The 14,435-nt window shown below is 45.3% G+C and overlaps 1 protein-coding gene across 5 annotated transcripts in view; it reads left to right on the forward strand.

Annotated features, from left to right (window-relative positions):
- Positions 1-3,135: 3,135 nt before the first annotated feature.
- Positions 3,136-14,435, forward strand: part of GRIA3 (glutamate ionotropic receptor AMPA type subunit 3) — a 121,664-nt gene continuing 110,364 nt past the window's right edge. For all 5 annotated transcript variants that reach the window (XR_010068639.1, XM_063313337.1, XM_063313335.1 and 2 more), the window contains exons 1-2: positions 3,136-3,354; positions 5,697-5,855. Coding sequence is in view for 4 of the 5 variants with exons in the window: in XM_063313337.1 (XP_063169407.1) it covers positions 3,264-3,354; positions 5,697-5,855 (250 nt within the window). In the remaining variant the exon portion in view is untranslated. The remainder of the gene's footprint in view (positions 3,355-5,696; positions 5,856-14,435) is intronic.

Here is a 14,435-nt window from a genome sequence, read left to right on the forward strand (position 1 = left end):
AACGGGGATTTTTGCACACATTTAACCTGAATTTAACCCAGCTTTGGGTTTTACTCAGTATACTGAATCCGTAACTCAACCAACAGGTTGGATTTGCAAGACAGGGGAAGCCACCAAAAGCTAAACCAAACAAACAAAAATTGAGCTTAGCATTTATTATCAAACAAAACCATCAAAACAGAGTGAAAACAGCGAAACCCTATCATAACAAAAAGATGGGGTGGGTAGATGTAACTGGGGAGAGGCGGTCCCTCAACCAACCTGGCCCCAGGTCATGGGTGGCTTTAGTCATAACCAGCACCTTGAACGTAATACACCCACTACTGCTAGTATTTTTAAAGGGCTTGCATGAAGCAGGATGAAGAACTTCAGCCCCTGTATGATCAGTCAGATCTAAATGCCTTACCAGAACCAGCTCATCTGATGTGGCCTTTCTCTCTCCACCCTAAACTTCTACTGTCCATTCTCCCTCTCATCCTCTGGTGCTCCTTTTCAGGGATCTCACCTGATCTCCTGGATCGCAAGCCAGCTGATCACATGGGAATCCAACCCTTTGTGCAAACCCAGATCTCATGGTGCATTTCTGGTCTGGGGGGGTTGAGAGGTTGCCCTGAATGGGTGATGGGCACACTGCCAATGGGTGCCTGAAGCATTGGTGCTCCTGTCAAGGCCTCACTGGGGAATTCATAGGCTAGATCCCTCCTGGCTGGCTCTGAAGCTCCTGGAGAAATGGTCCCTGGGAATAATTGAATAATGGGGCCCACAACTGAAACCGGAGGTTTTTCTTTTGGGACTGATGGACAAACAGTGGGAAAAAAGTCATGGAACTTTGTTTTTGTGTATGGTAATTGCAGTGAGATTATCGTATGCGCAAAGATGGAAAGGTTCGGTACTACTTACCATGCAGAAATGGTTGGTGATGGTGATGGAACTTGCTGAGATGGCTAAATTGACTTCTTCAATCAGAGGAAAGACAACGTTTACGTTTATTGGTGACTGGAAACCCCTTATGGACTTTTTGCATAAAACAGGAAAAAAATGAACTTATGATTTATGGTTTTGATGCTTAGACAGGAGAGATTGTAGAAAGAAGGGAGTGATGTCGTAACCACAGAGCTAGAGGTAAATTTAGCATTGTACTTATGACTGCTGTAAAAAAGATCGGAAGCCACTTCTTTGTATATTTTTTTCTCTTTGCATTTGCACTTCTAGCTCTTTTTTAAAAAAATTCTTTAATTTGTTTTTCTTACTCTATACTAGTTCCTATTAGTTTTTATCTTCTTTCTTAAATTTTTTAAAAATAAAATTATATATATAAAAGGAACAAATAAATAAATAATGGGCCCAGCATCCCTGTTTGTGGAACTCAGCCCCTACCTTTGTGCAGGTAGAGGTTTTCTACCATGAACCGGGCAAAGCAACATTAAGAAAACAGTAATTCTTCGGACCACCGAAGGCTCTCTTTTGCAGAAGTTTCTTGGATCGAACCCTCAGAGTGCTTTATTTTGAAGGCCACCCTGCTCCTGTGCCAGAGCAACAAAGTCTGAAGATCCTAGGGCCTACGAAAGCCTTCAAAAGCCTTCAAAGGGTTTTTGAAAGACTTCAAAAGGGCTTAGGTGAAAAACCTGCCTGGCTGTAATTCTTCGCCTCCAGTTTGAAATATAACATCAACCTTGAATTGTTGAACTCAACTCCTGGGTAGGGCTGCTGTTATCAGGGCTGCAACTAGGGGCAGGCAACTGGGGCATGTGCCCCCGGGCGCCACGCTGGTGGGGTGCCAAAATGAGCACGGGTGTGTGTGTGTGCCAAAATGGGCGCGGAATCCATGTTTGCCCCGGGTGACACACACCCTAGTTGCAGCTCTGGCGGCTGCTGCTGCTGCTGCTATTATTATTATTATTATTATTATTATTATTATTATTATTATTATTATATGAAATTGACTTGCTCCCGCCCTCTTCTGAGATGCTCTTGGACTATGCAATCTAGCCTACAGGCAGTGTTTCTGATGGCCTCCCACCAAAGCACTTAACCCCACATGATCCTGCTTAGCTTTCTGATAGCAGATGAAGAGTTGCTTAGACCTTGTCTCCACCTTCCCAGGCTAAACTGCCCAGTCTCCCTTGAGCCAAGGGCAACCCTTCCATGAAGCAATACTGTAGGGCAGTTATCTGCCACTGCTTCTTCCAAGATGTTTTTCCAAGTTAGTTTTGCCTGCAGCTGCGGGCTTTTCTCGTGGTCTTCCATCCAAGTGCAGCCACCCCAGCGCTGCTCAGCTTTACTGGCTCTGTGCTGCCATCTGCTGGAGCTCCCTCCCGGTTCCCTCCCCGAAGTGCTCAGGAGCTCCGCTTCCCCCTCTGCCAACCGGCTCGGAAATCAACGCTCCTGGGAGGACAGGGGCTAGGATCGCACCCCAGAAGGCTCTGGAGTCCTTCCTTCCTTCCTCCCTCTGCAGGTTACCTACTGGGAGCGATCTTCCTTCCCTTTACTCGCTCCCTGCTCGGTTTCACACAACCCGTTCCGCAAGGCGGTGGTTTCGCGTGTTGTTTGAATCCGACCCACTCATTCAAGGAAGGCGGCGAAGCAGAGCCGAGCCGAGGGCGACGTGGGAACCCAACCCTCCGCTCGCCGCCCCTGCTTGCCCCCCTCCTCCTCCTCCTCATCCTCGCGCGCCCCCTCCACTTTCCGAGCAGGACCAGGCGGCGATGGCGGTGCGAGGCCAGCGGCGGCCGCAGCTTTAAAGCGAGGTCCGCGTGAGCCGCGCGGCTGGCTGGCTGGCTGGCTGGCCCGCCCGCCGCCTCCGCCGCCGCGCCCCCAGCCACAGCGCGCCAGGCGCCGCGCTGCAGCTTTGCGCAGAGGAGCGGAGCGGCGGCGGCGGCGAAGGGAAGTTTGAGCCGACCCCGAAGCTCCCCGCGTGACCCGCTCGGCGGGCAGCCAGGCGGGGCGGGGGCGGAGGGGGCCGGGCGAGCGCGCCTGCCTGCCCGCCTGCTTTTCCGCGCGAGAGCGGGAGGGAGGGAGGCGAGAGACATCCTCGCCGGGCGGACGCGGCGGATCCCTCCCCGCTTGGGCTGAAGAAGGGGGCGGCCGGGCGGGCGGGCGAGGAAGAGGCAAGGGAGGGGCGGAAGGCAGCGGGGATCCCGGCGGCGCCCCACCTTCCAGCAGCCGCCCCGCGGTTGCGCCGATGCCGGCCCGGCCAGTCGGGTGGTAGCAGCCGCGGAACGGGCCAGGGGCCGGAGGCGCAGCCGACTCGCAGACCGACCGACATGGGGCAGCCCGCGGCTCCGACGGTTCTCCTGCTGCTGCTGGGGCTTCTGGCCGAATCGCTCGCCGGCTTCCCGAACACCATCAGCATAGGTGAGAAGGGGCGCCCCGGGCTTCCCTCCACCCTCGCATGATCTTCGCCACCATCCTCATCACCACCCGCCTCTCGTTTTGAGTGTTGCTGGATGAAAGCTGGGGCGGGGGGGTTGCTTCACCTGAAAACTCCGTATCCGACTGCCTGCCCCCTCCCCAACCTAGGTTGCAAGGTGCAGCTAATCGAAATTAATTGCTAACCATCCGAGTTGATCCCATGAGGAATAGGAAAAATAACCATTGAGAGGGAATGCGAAACTGCCCGCTTTTGCATGGATCCATCATAAAATTGGGGATGCAGGGGCTGGAAAGCGGGAATGCAGCATAGTTATGGGTGCTTTTATTGAATGCGGACCGGGATCATTTGGTACCATTCGGATCTCGGGCTGAAGTTGGGTCTTTAAAAGCACGCCTACTATTCATGCTGGGCGCAAAGGAGCGGGTCTCTCCCCCTCCCCAGCTGAATTGCAGAACAAAACTTCCATTGATTTTTCCAGACCGCATGTGTCTGTAGCCTCTGTTTGAAGCCCACTGGACCCCCGGTGAAACTTTTTTGTTTCCGAACGGAGCTGATTTGCCTCCGTTTTATCCACAACAAGATGCCCGACTCTTTCTAATGAAATATGTTCTCTAGCTGTACCCTGGCTTCTTCTCTTGCTGAAAAGCCCTGCTCTGCTCCCAGCGAGAGGGAGGGGCGAGAGAACCCGATGTGCCAGACAAATAAGATGAAGCATTCATGGGGTGCCCCCCCCCAAGCTGGCATGGGGTACACAGCCAAAACCGTGGGGGAGTGCAGGTGGATGATTAAAATAATCTGTGCCTTGTCTGCCTGCACATATCAAATCCCTGCTGCAGCAAATGTTTTTTTTAACCGTGCTGTGTGTAGGAGTGCAAAAATTTCCTGCCCACTTGGGTTCTTCTGGGGCACTGAAAAATGCCAAGCTGTACTTAAAAATAGCATTTTGTTCGTGTAGCATTTACCTCTTAGGGTTCGCCCCCCTCTTTTCCAGCTACATCTTTTTTTTTTCCTCCCCCTACGTGCGTGCGCTGCAGAAGGAAGGGCGAGCGGGGAGGGCAGGTTTCTGCCGCGGCGCTGAAAAAGAGTTTGCCTGGGTGGGCTTGATTGAAAATAGAAAGGCGAACAATGACTTTTGGGTGCCTCTGATACTCTCCAAACACCTTCCCTCCTTCTCTGCCTCAAAGGCATCTGGACCTGCCATTCTGTCTTGTTGATAAGCCACAATTCGGAGCCATTCTAAAGTTTGCCTAGGCTCCTCACATCCCTGCCTGATTTGGGCTGCTTTGGGGGGAACGGGGAGGGGGCCAAACAATTGCACATTTAAATCTGGTGAGCTTTCCATGTTATACCTGGAGATGGGAGAGTTAAGGTGTCTAGATAGCATCTGGGGCTCTGCATATAGTTTTTATCATTTTTTTTTTCCTAATAAGTCAATTCCATTCGGTTCGGTGAGGCTGACCCTCGAATAACTGTACAGTTCTGGGATGTAACAGGCTTACATTTTTATCCTCAGCCCTGACTGAACACATTTAGGCTGCGGTCTTCTGCCCATTTACCTTGAAGCATGTCTCTCTGAATGCAGAAGGATTTATTTCTGATCACACATACAGAGGGAGGGGAATTGCGCTGCTCAATTCTGCCCTGAGCCTTTCCTGCTTTGGAGTACATCTCCCTCACCAGCACCCCCCCCACCCCCCCACCAGTTTTCCATCTGAGGAACACACAGCCCTCTGTGCAAATTGACCTGGGGAATAAATCCCGTTGACCGTAACATGTCAAAATGCTCGGATCAGGCTTGTGGAAAAAGTCCTATCCAACTTGTTTGGGCTCATCCTGCAGGAAGTATATTGGAGATTCTGCCACAAGCCCTTCCTGTGTTAAATGGGTCGTACAGGATTAGAAGCCACAGCTCTTTGCTCTGGGTGCTTCAGAATAACTCCTAGCACGCAGTGGGACTTGGTTGAGAATAAACAGGGTTAGAATTACCTATGAGCTATTTGCTACTCAATCTGATCTGTGTTTCCTCTGAAGACCCACTGCTTTTTCAATGGGGCTGAGCTCCAGATTAGCGTGGCCAAGAATTGCAGCCTTGCATGACTGAAAAAGGAAAGTCTCTCTCTCTCTCTTTCCCGCTGTTGTGCATGCTTGTGTTTTAACACAACTCCTGGATTTAAGCTGTGGATACCGATCTACATAGCATGCTCACTTCGGACATGGAATGTGATGTTGGCTAATCATAAATGCCTTCTCAGACAGAGAAAACAAGAAGACCTTTCTGTTCTACCCCCCCTTAAAAAAATACCAAATGTCTTCTCCATTATAGGAGGACTTTTCATGAGAAACACTGTCCAGGAACACAGTGCATTCCGGTTCGCTGTACAGTTATACAACACAAACCAGAATTTCACAGAAAAGCCGTTCCACTTGAACTATCACGTTGACCATCTGGATTCTTCCAACAGTTTTTCAGTGACAAATGCATGTAAGTAGCTGGCTGAATTTTCTTACAATAGCAGGTGCTTGCTTACATTTCAACCCGCTTCTCTTCCCCCATCCACCCTTCTCCTCTTTCTACCCCAATATTCAGAGCTGCAGTGTGATAGACTGGAAACTGTAATGCAACAGCCCAGCATAAGGAGGAATTAATTTATTTTGCAGGGCTTCCTGGGTGCCAATTAAAACAAAATGGGTTGATTCTTATTGGCCAAATATGGACTGGTTTCTCTTCCTTCCCCTAAAGCCTTTTAAAAGCTAAGGCAAAAAGATACATAGGTTTATTGTTGGGGGTTATATAAATTTATGTGCAGCATTGATAGGGGGCATCATTTTACAAATAATGTGTTTGGGGAACGAACGTGAAGGCTGTTGTTTGAAGTGACCTTGGGATGGTATCAGGAAAATGGATTTTTGCCCTTCTTCTGCCTTAAAATAGCCTTTCTCCTTGCAGAGAATGCGTGTGCGTGAGAAACAGTGAGAAGACAGCAAAAACTGATGGATGCCCCAGGAACTGGAGGGCAGGGAGAGAAATGGTGTAGAAAGCTTGATGGGCTGGAAAGAAAGGAAGAATTAGCGCCACAAATGCATCCACATTTTTCTTCTTTTTGATGCCTACTGTTTTGCTCTGTCTCATTCTGGGCAATCAAAAAAAGAAGGGATAGAGTGGGTTCAAGGAACAATGAATCAGCTGATGTTTGATGTACTGCAGCCGATAGATCAAGTCCAATTAGGAATGTCCCATCTTAATTTTAGGACATATGTTTTTTGGAGGAGCAGAAATATTGATACAGATATGGCTGTATCTTAGGGCCAAAGTCTGGGGCCCCTTGCTTAGGGGCCCAATCAACTAGGAATGGGAAATGATGGATCAGCAGTAAATGAAGTGAGTTTCAGAACTGGGTTGGGTTGGGTATGTTGTGCCCCCAACCCAACAGATGCTGGTTAATGCAGCATCATTCCCTTCAGTCCTGTGAATGAACAAACACCCGTCTTAGCACGCACACATATCTTAGCATAGAGATGGTTACAAGTTCTTATTTTATTGACTTGCTTTATTTGTAAGGATTTGCATGCATGCCCACATGCACACTCACACTTTCTACAGGTCACACCACGGAGTGTCAGAGTGTCAGATCAGATCTGCCTGTTTTCACAGCCTTTCTCAAGACCCCCCAAAATTGGTTTAGGAAGCTGAGAAGACCAGCCTTATGAAATGCTCCCAGGAACCTTTGCTGACTTGAAATAATGTCTTTTTAAATTTAAATAAAAAGCTGGCCCTTACATTTATTCTTTATTCCAGTAGCAATTGTGTTATTCCCATAACACCAATGTCTCAAGATAGGCTAAGGTGAAATAAGACTTGTCTGAAGTTGTTCAATATTGGGAATTTGAAACTAAATCTCTCCAGTCTCTCATAGCCTCCTGTTCACTACACTACCCTTCTCTAAACTGTCAACATTTACAGCGTGTTTGGGCCTGCTAGGAGTCCTGGGAGATGTACTCTCAAGACATCTAGAGGGCTCCAAGGTTGTGGAAGGTCATGCTACAAGTATTGTTGTTCTATAGTTATTCCCCCATCTATCTATTTTGCCTCTTTTCTTTTTCCATGGCTGCAAGCAGATTAAATTTGATCCAGCTATTGATCCTATTAAAAGTTTTTTTTTTAAATGTAGTCAAACAAGCAATTCAGTTTGCTGCCAACATTTCTGTTAGAACTTTCAACTCAAACCACTGGTTGCAATGGGAGAATAAGAAGACATTCCTGAAACATGTAACATTGATCAGGTCATAGTGTAGGTTGAAATTTGGGACTCCCAACTTAACCAAACTTTCTGCAAGCCTATCTTAGCAAGGGTGACCAGTGCTTTCACCAAGTCACTTGGTGTCTTTACTTGTGCTATAGAAATGGGTCTGCTGATCTCTGAAACTTCAAACAAACACTGCTCAGCTGGTAACCTTAGTGTGTGTGTGTGTAAAGAGGGAGAGAGAGGGAGAGTGTTAAGATACGCAACACAAATTATGTCTGTATTTGGAATTTGATGAGACCACCTAAAGATTCAGTTCAGAGATGCTCTTCAAATGAGATTTGGTTGAACGTCCAAATCAAATAAATTTCCTGGATTGGATTGGATCAGATCAGATGTGTTCAAATCAATTTGAAAATTGCAAAGGCTGTTTTTCCCCCCTGAATCTCTTCATAAGATGGAATCAACCCAATTTGATGTTTCAAACTGAAGCACGCAGTTGATCTGATTTTCCAAAAGCATGTGGATTTGAATCAATCAAAGTTACCTGGGAATAAGCACCATTGAACATAATGAATAAAAATTCCTATGATCTAATGCCTCCTAGACCTATGCTTCAGGAGGACCTTCTGGCAGATCTGGACCCCTTAACCCATTTTGACTTACCTTTCTGCCTTTTATGGCAGTGGAAATATAACAATAATCAATAACAATTTGTTGTCTTTCCTTGACATTCCAAATTAGGTCCCTTCATCTAATTTCAGTCCTGGAAATTTCATTGTTAGCCATTCTTACAGTGAAGCAGTACTTTGGTGATTCAACTGCCACTCAGTCTGAAATTGAATGATATTTATACAGTGTCAGTCAATCTGAAATTGAACTGTATTATATTTATACTCAGCAGAGTTATGTGACTTGCTTTAACAATGCTTTGACTTCCTTGGTGCATCCCTCTTTTGCCTGTGACCCAATTCAGAAAAAACACAAGTAACACATGAAAGTGGATCTTTGACATTGTTTAGGCTACAATCTGGGCACACTTCTTTAAATCTAAAGCCACAGCACATTTAATCGGGTCAGAGAGTGACCTGGTAGAGTGATTTGAAGGTTTGGGAAGGCTGACCATGTTGTGTGAAACTAGCCCATCTGATTCATTTGTGGTTCAGTGCATTGTGTGAATCCAGAAAATGGGTTAATTCAATCCACAGGCTCAAGCATGTTGTGTGAGCATAGTTAGGGGGTTTGAGTTTAGAGAAGTACTGGTGGATATTCTTGACGTATCTTGGTTGTGTCTTACTATTTTATTCAGCTGAATATGCAGGCAAGATGGGGATTGGTCAGTCATTTATTTCCACTGGGCTGACATGCAGTAGCCACATCTGGAAACCCTTGGGGGCCATGGTAGACCTTCTCCCCCACCAGTGGAGCCTCATACATCCCACTGGCTGTTGTTCTGCATCTGTGATGCTAGCCCTACTCCTGAGAAAGAAGAAGGGGAAAAATATTTGGGCTGTGCTTATGCCCTTCCCTATTGCATTGGTGGGAGTTTGTTGTAAAGTTTGAGCAAGCTTTAGAACTTGCATCAGTTTTCAAGTTTTCTTTTTCGTTTCTTCCTAAAAAAAAACACCTCTCATGCTTATCATAGACATTTGGGATGCAGTTTTCCCTACACTACACCTTATTCTTGTTTTTAAGCACCTAGTACAAGCCTTTTTGAAATGCAGTTTGTCTGAATGTATTTTTTTTCACCAAATTTGAAGATAACAGCATAAAAACTGTAGGACAAGTAAGTTTGGTTCGAGTAGTGGCAAATGCAACTTATATTGGTTCATTTTAAAATATACCACAAAATTCAGTCTCATCTCTAGCTGTAGGATAGGGTTCTACTAGGAGAATCTCTGTTTTAACAACTAAGCAACTGGAAAGAAAGCTATTTCTTTCTATTTAGTGTTGATTGGAGTGTGTTGATGTGATATTCAAAGACATGGAGACTTGGTAAGAAATTAGGGGGCAAAATAAGTCTTGCTTTGCTCTTTGGTTCTGGGGGTCCCAATTCCACTGTTCCAAACATCTGTCCAAAGCAAAATTTGAAGGTACCTAGAGGCAAAGGGTATGTGTTTTCTTTTCAAATTGGAACGTAATTTCCAGAGAAGTCCCAAAGTTTTTTTGATATGACCAATGAATTGTCTCAGAGGTTGCATTTGGAAAACCCTCCCACAAAGAAACTCTGGAGCTTTTTATTCTGAAGTTTCATCCCACCAGTATTTTGAAATTTCATCCAATGGTGACAAGGCACATGTAATCCCTACCCCCTCCATTCCATTGATTGAATGTGATAGATTACATTGATCTGTGTATTGTCTGGGGTTTTAGTAATCTGCAGAATCCATAGATGGGTATCATTTGCCTATAATCCAGAGTTCTGGAAATGGCAGTAATAGCCAACCTTTTATTTAGCATTCAATGATGGTGATGCACTAAAATGGGCACCTATTGTTAATTGTTGCTCTACTGTTACTATTAAGGAACTGGTGTCTGACAAATATGGAATACAACATCATCGTCTATGAACACTGGCATACTGGTGGATGCTGATGAGAGTTAGGGACACTGGCATATGGGTCACTGTTGAAGGTCACTGCTGTTTTATAGAAGAACAAAAGACCTCTGCTGGATGAGCTGGTAGGGATACCTATCCAGTGATCCTCTTTTTCTGGCTGTGGCCAGATGAATTTTTTCCAGGAGGCTTAGCTGCAAGGCATAAGCACAGTGGCCCCTATAGGTCTATTTTAAATATTCCAGTATTTATAGGTCCAGTGCAGTTTGATTATGGCAGTTCCTCATAAATCAATGTGATTATTAGAATTGCCATCTTTGTTTTCCTTGCTCAGATTTGCCAGCTTTTCATGGCAGTGAATGCTGTAATTGAAAGATCCTTTGCGGTGATGATGACATTTCCATCCATTTGGCAGTAGCTCCTCATCAGATGAATTGATTTAAAGTAGACAGTGCCCAGTTCTTACTTTTTATGAGTAAGTGGAAAACAACAACAACAACTTCTTTCTGTCCAATCTCTTTCCATCCTACTTGGTGCAGCAGTAACATCTGTTGGCAAAGTGCACAGAGGGAATTCTGGGCAAGGTGACCTTCTTGGAATAAAAAGCTTGCATGGCGATATATTATAGAAGGGGGTGATGGTGAAAGTGTTATACATGGGCCTGCCCATGGAATACTTAAGGTTCTGCAGCTACAAATAAACAATCCAAATGGAGGCTATAGTATTCTTGCCAAAGCTGAAAGCAATTGTCTTTGAAAAATCAGGAGATATTTATCCATAGCCATATGCCAAGGGTGATGCCCTACCTTTCTGCAGTGTGTAAAAATGAGCTACCCGTTGCCAATCCTGACAGCTTAATTTTACTTATGATGCCTCTCTGCAGATCCTTTTCTTCTTACAGTCAAGAGGCTTCTCACCATTCTTCAAGGATCGTTGTCCAATGTGCTTGAGATTTGCAGCTGATAGGCAATTGAACAGCAGCTGCTTGTTGATGTAGATAAGTGTTGTCCTTAAATTTTCCTAAGGAACTCTAGCATTTGTGTGTTGGGGATAGATGGCCAAGAATCTCCTGTTGGACCATCTCAGTATCTTATCCATTAGGATCCTGAGATAGGAAATGGGTGAACTATAAGCAATATATAAAACCAACCCAAGTTTTATCATCCAGGACAGTCTGATAAATTTGCTGCTTAAGGCAGAGGAAAAGCAGGTGGACCTATCCCATTCCATGTACCAAAGCCAAATGGATGGCAGTTGAACCTTTCTCCACTCTGACAATGAGACAGCAAACAACTTCTGCTGAACCTAAGGGAGAATCTAATAATTTGCTGCCCCTCACCAGCACCTTCTACTGCATGAGTCAGCCTCTATCAGTTGACCTAATGATGGGCCACCCTTGAGCATGAACAGGCACATGGTGCTGGCATGGTGTGGTTGACCTATGGATGTGAATTTTATTGGGGCTTCAGTGTTGCCTTTCTAGCTTTAATTTTTTTTAGTTGATAATTGTATTGTGCTTTTATTCTTGTCTGCCACCCAGAATTCCTTTTGGTTGATGGGCATCTATATACATTTGTCAGATAAATAAATGAGGGTGATTCAAATAGAGATTAAAGAAATAAATATCAATTCTGGAATTGGGATGACAAAAAATGAAATAGGTGTTTGTCTCAGGATGATTGAACTAAAAAATTAAGTTTTATCTTAAGAATGTTTTCTGAGATGGAATTCACCCCCTACATCAGGTCAACCAGTGATGTTGGTTTAGCCTTGACTAAGATGATGCAAATCCAGCCTTTGTCAACCATGGCTTATGGAACAGCATGTGTAAACACAGCTGTGGTTTAGTCGACAAATTTTGGCTTAGCATGTTGTGTGAACTGGTCCTTGGTGTCTCAGATAGCAAACATGCCTCTGAGTTTATGGTATCCAGTCTGCTGTAACCTGGGGCACCTCTGAGGTAGTGCCAAGCTACTTTGAAAAACAGAGAAGGAAAAATTTGGAGACCAAAAAAAGACCCCCCAACACCATTTTGTCAACCACGTTCTTTCCCCATCCAGTTCAATCACTGTGATAGTTTATCCTGTCTCAGCTGTTCATGTTTATTTTGATGTTTTGCCTATTTTATTTTGGTAAGCTCCCTGGAGTCACCATAAGTGAGTTGCTTGGCCATACAAATCACTTAAATAAACAAACGAACAAACAGACAAATAAATTGGCTCTTTTGGGAGAAGTGATGGACAAACAGAAATGCTAAAGAGCCACCCCGGTTGTTTTTTCCCCACTGATTTAGATGCTAGCGACCTACAGGTTTAGGCTTTTCGTGTTCCGTCAGGGGAAAGAAGAAAAAACACAGATGAATGCAGGAGCTAACCTGCTTTGTAAGTCCAAGCTGTGTAAGCAAAGTCTGAGCCAGCAGGTGGATGCTGAGACATTGCGGGGTTTTGGCTCACGCATGGAATGAGACATCTCGGCAGGAGAACATTGCAACAGGGCAGCTTAAATGCGTAACTTTATCACTAGTGGGTCTCGGTCTAATCCCCCCCACCCCCTTTTTCCCTGGGTTTAAATTAACTCCTCCATCAGCATCGGATACCGTTAAGGTTTGAATTAATGCTTTCAAGTTCTCTCCTTCTCATTTCCCTGCTGCTGTCTGTTTCTGTTTTGTGCCTGTAGTGTACTATTCCATATTCCTGGAGCCACTGCAGTGTCAGCTCATTAGCAAACAGATCGCATATTTCTTTCTCCCCACTTCTGCACTGTCATTGCAAAAAAAAAAAAAAGCTGTTGTACACCTTTATGGCCAAGAAGTGGACTCTTGGATCACGCACTATTTACAGGGAATATTTAGAAAAGCTAGTGTAATGCCTGAGTGACCCTCCCTCCACCAGCTTTATAGAATTTTCTGAGAGAGGGTTGGCTTTAATGCTGAAAAAAATCCTCTAAAGGGATCGTCTTGTCATTAAAATGTATAAAGCCACAAAGCTGTGATTTGTCAAACGCAGGTGATGTCGGTCTTCAGTTTGAACTGTTTGAAGTAGAATTTCTGGGACCTGTCCTTAGCCTTGGTGCAGGCGTGCGTGATTCTTAACAACCATGGCTCAGTCTGCTCCCTTTGCCACAGCTCTATCTCCTTTGTTAAGCGAAAGGAAAAGTGCGTGTTTTTTTGAATTGCGCTTGCTTGCCGTGATATGTTCTCACTGCCTGCTTTGTTCGGATGTTTCCAAGGGAGTTATGGGGGCAACCATCCATCCATCCTTCTTGGGGATGATTTGCAATCCATCTTGCAGAGGGTACAGATTTTAGAAAGCACAGAACTGGGGAAAGGTCTGCAACTCCTGCCATGGAGATGGCACCCAGGAATTCCATGCAAGACTTGGAAGACTTTATTTGTTGTGCTTCAGACCGTCTCCTGCAACACCTTCCTTGGTGCTTTAGCACGAATGTTTCTTCAGGCCAGTGGACAAACAGCTTGCTTCCTGTGCATCTGGCTCCGCCCCACCATTCCAGCTGGCAAAAGGGTTGCAGTGCTCAAACTAGTCTGTTTATTACCATCAAAGATCTCTCTGGTTGACAGCTTTGCATGGAACAAATGGCCTAGGAGAGGGGAAATAGGGTTAACAGTCCACGAAGCAAATTGCTTTGGGGCAGTGGCCTTCCCCAAACCCATAGGGGTCATTCAAAGGCTGGGTTGATGTGGGTCTTGCCATTTTTCTAAAGCTTTCTGCCCTGCAGGAGAAGCTTCCATTGTTCTACCTTGTTTTCCAAATGTTTAAGAATTTCTTTCAGATGTCTCCCCATGGAATTTTTGGACCTATTATTGTTGAAGGTGGCAGCAAATGTGCTGTTCTTTGTCTGGTTGTCATCTGCAGGGTCAAAAATGTCAAGATGGCAGCCATGTGATCAAAGCTCCACTCAATTTTGTGTGCATATATAAAAACAGGTGGGGCTTTGATTGTCGCTTCATGGTTGCTATCTTGATTATTATTATTATTTTTTTACCATCCCCTGTGGATACTCTTGCATCTGTTATACATCTTTCCATCTCTAAGAATCTTCTCCAGTGCCCCATTTTCCAGCTTGGAAGGAGCGCCATGAGTGGAATTCCTTCGTTTAATCTCCTCTTGTGATTTAATTGAAGTTAGACACTGTTGGAGAGAATATTGTGTGGTCACAAGCAGGATGTTTATGTAGGCTTCTTGGCCCCCTTTAAGTGAAGACCGTCCAACAACATCACATACTTATTGATGAGAATTTAACCAAC

This window comes from Candoia aspera, chromosome 12, assembly GCF_035149785.1.
Source record: "Candoia aspera isolate rCanAsp1 chromosome 12, rCanAsp1.hap2, whole genome shotgun sequence".
In the NCBI taxonomy this organism is placed as follows: Eukaryota; Metazoa; Chordata; class Lepidosauria; order Squamata; family Boidae; genus Candoia; species Candoia aspera.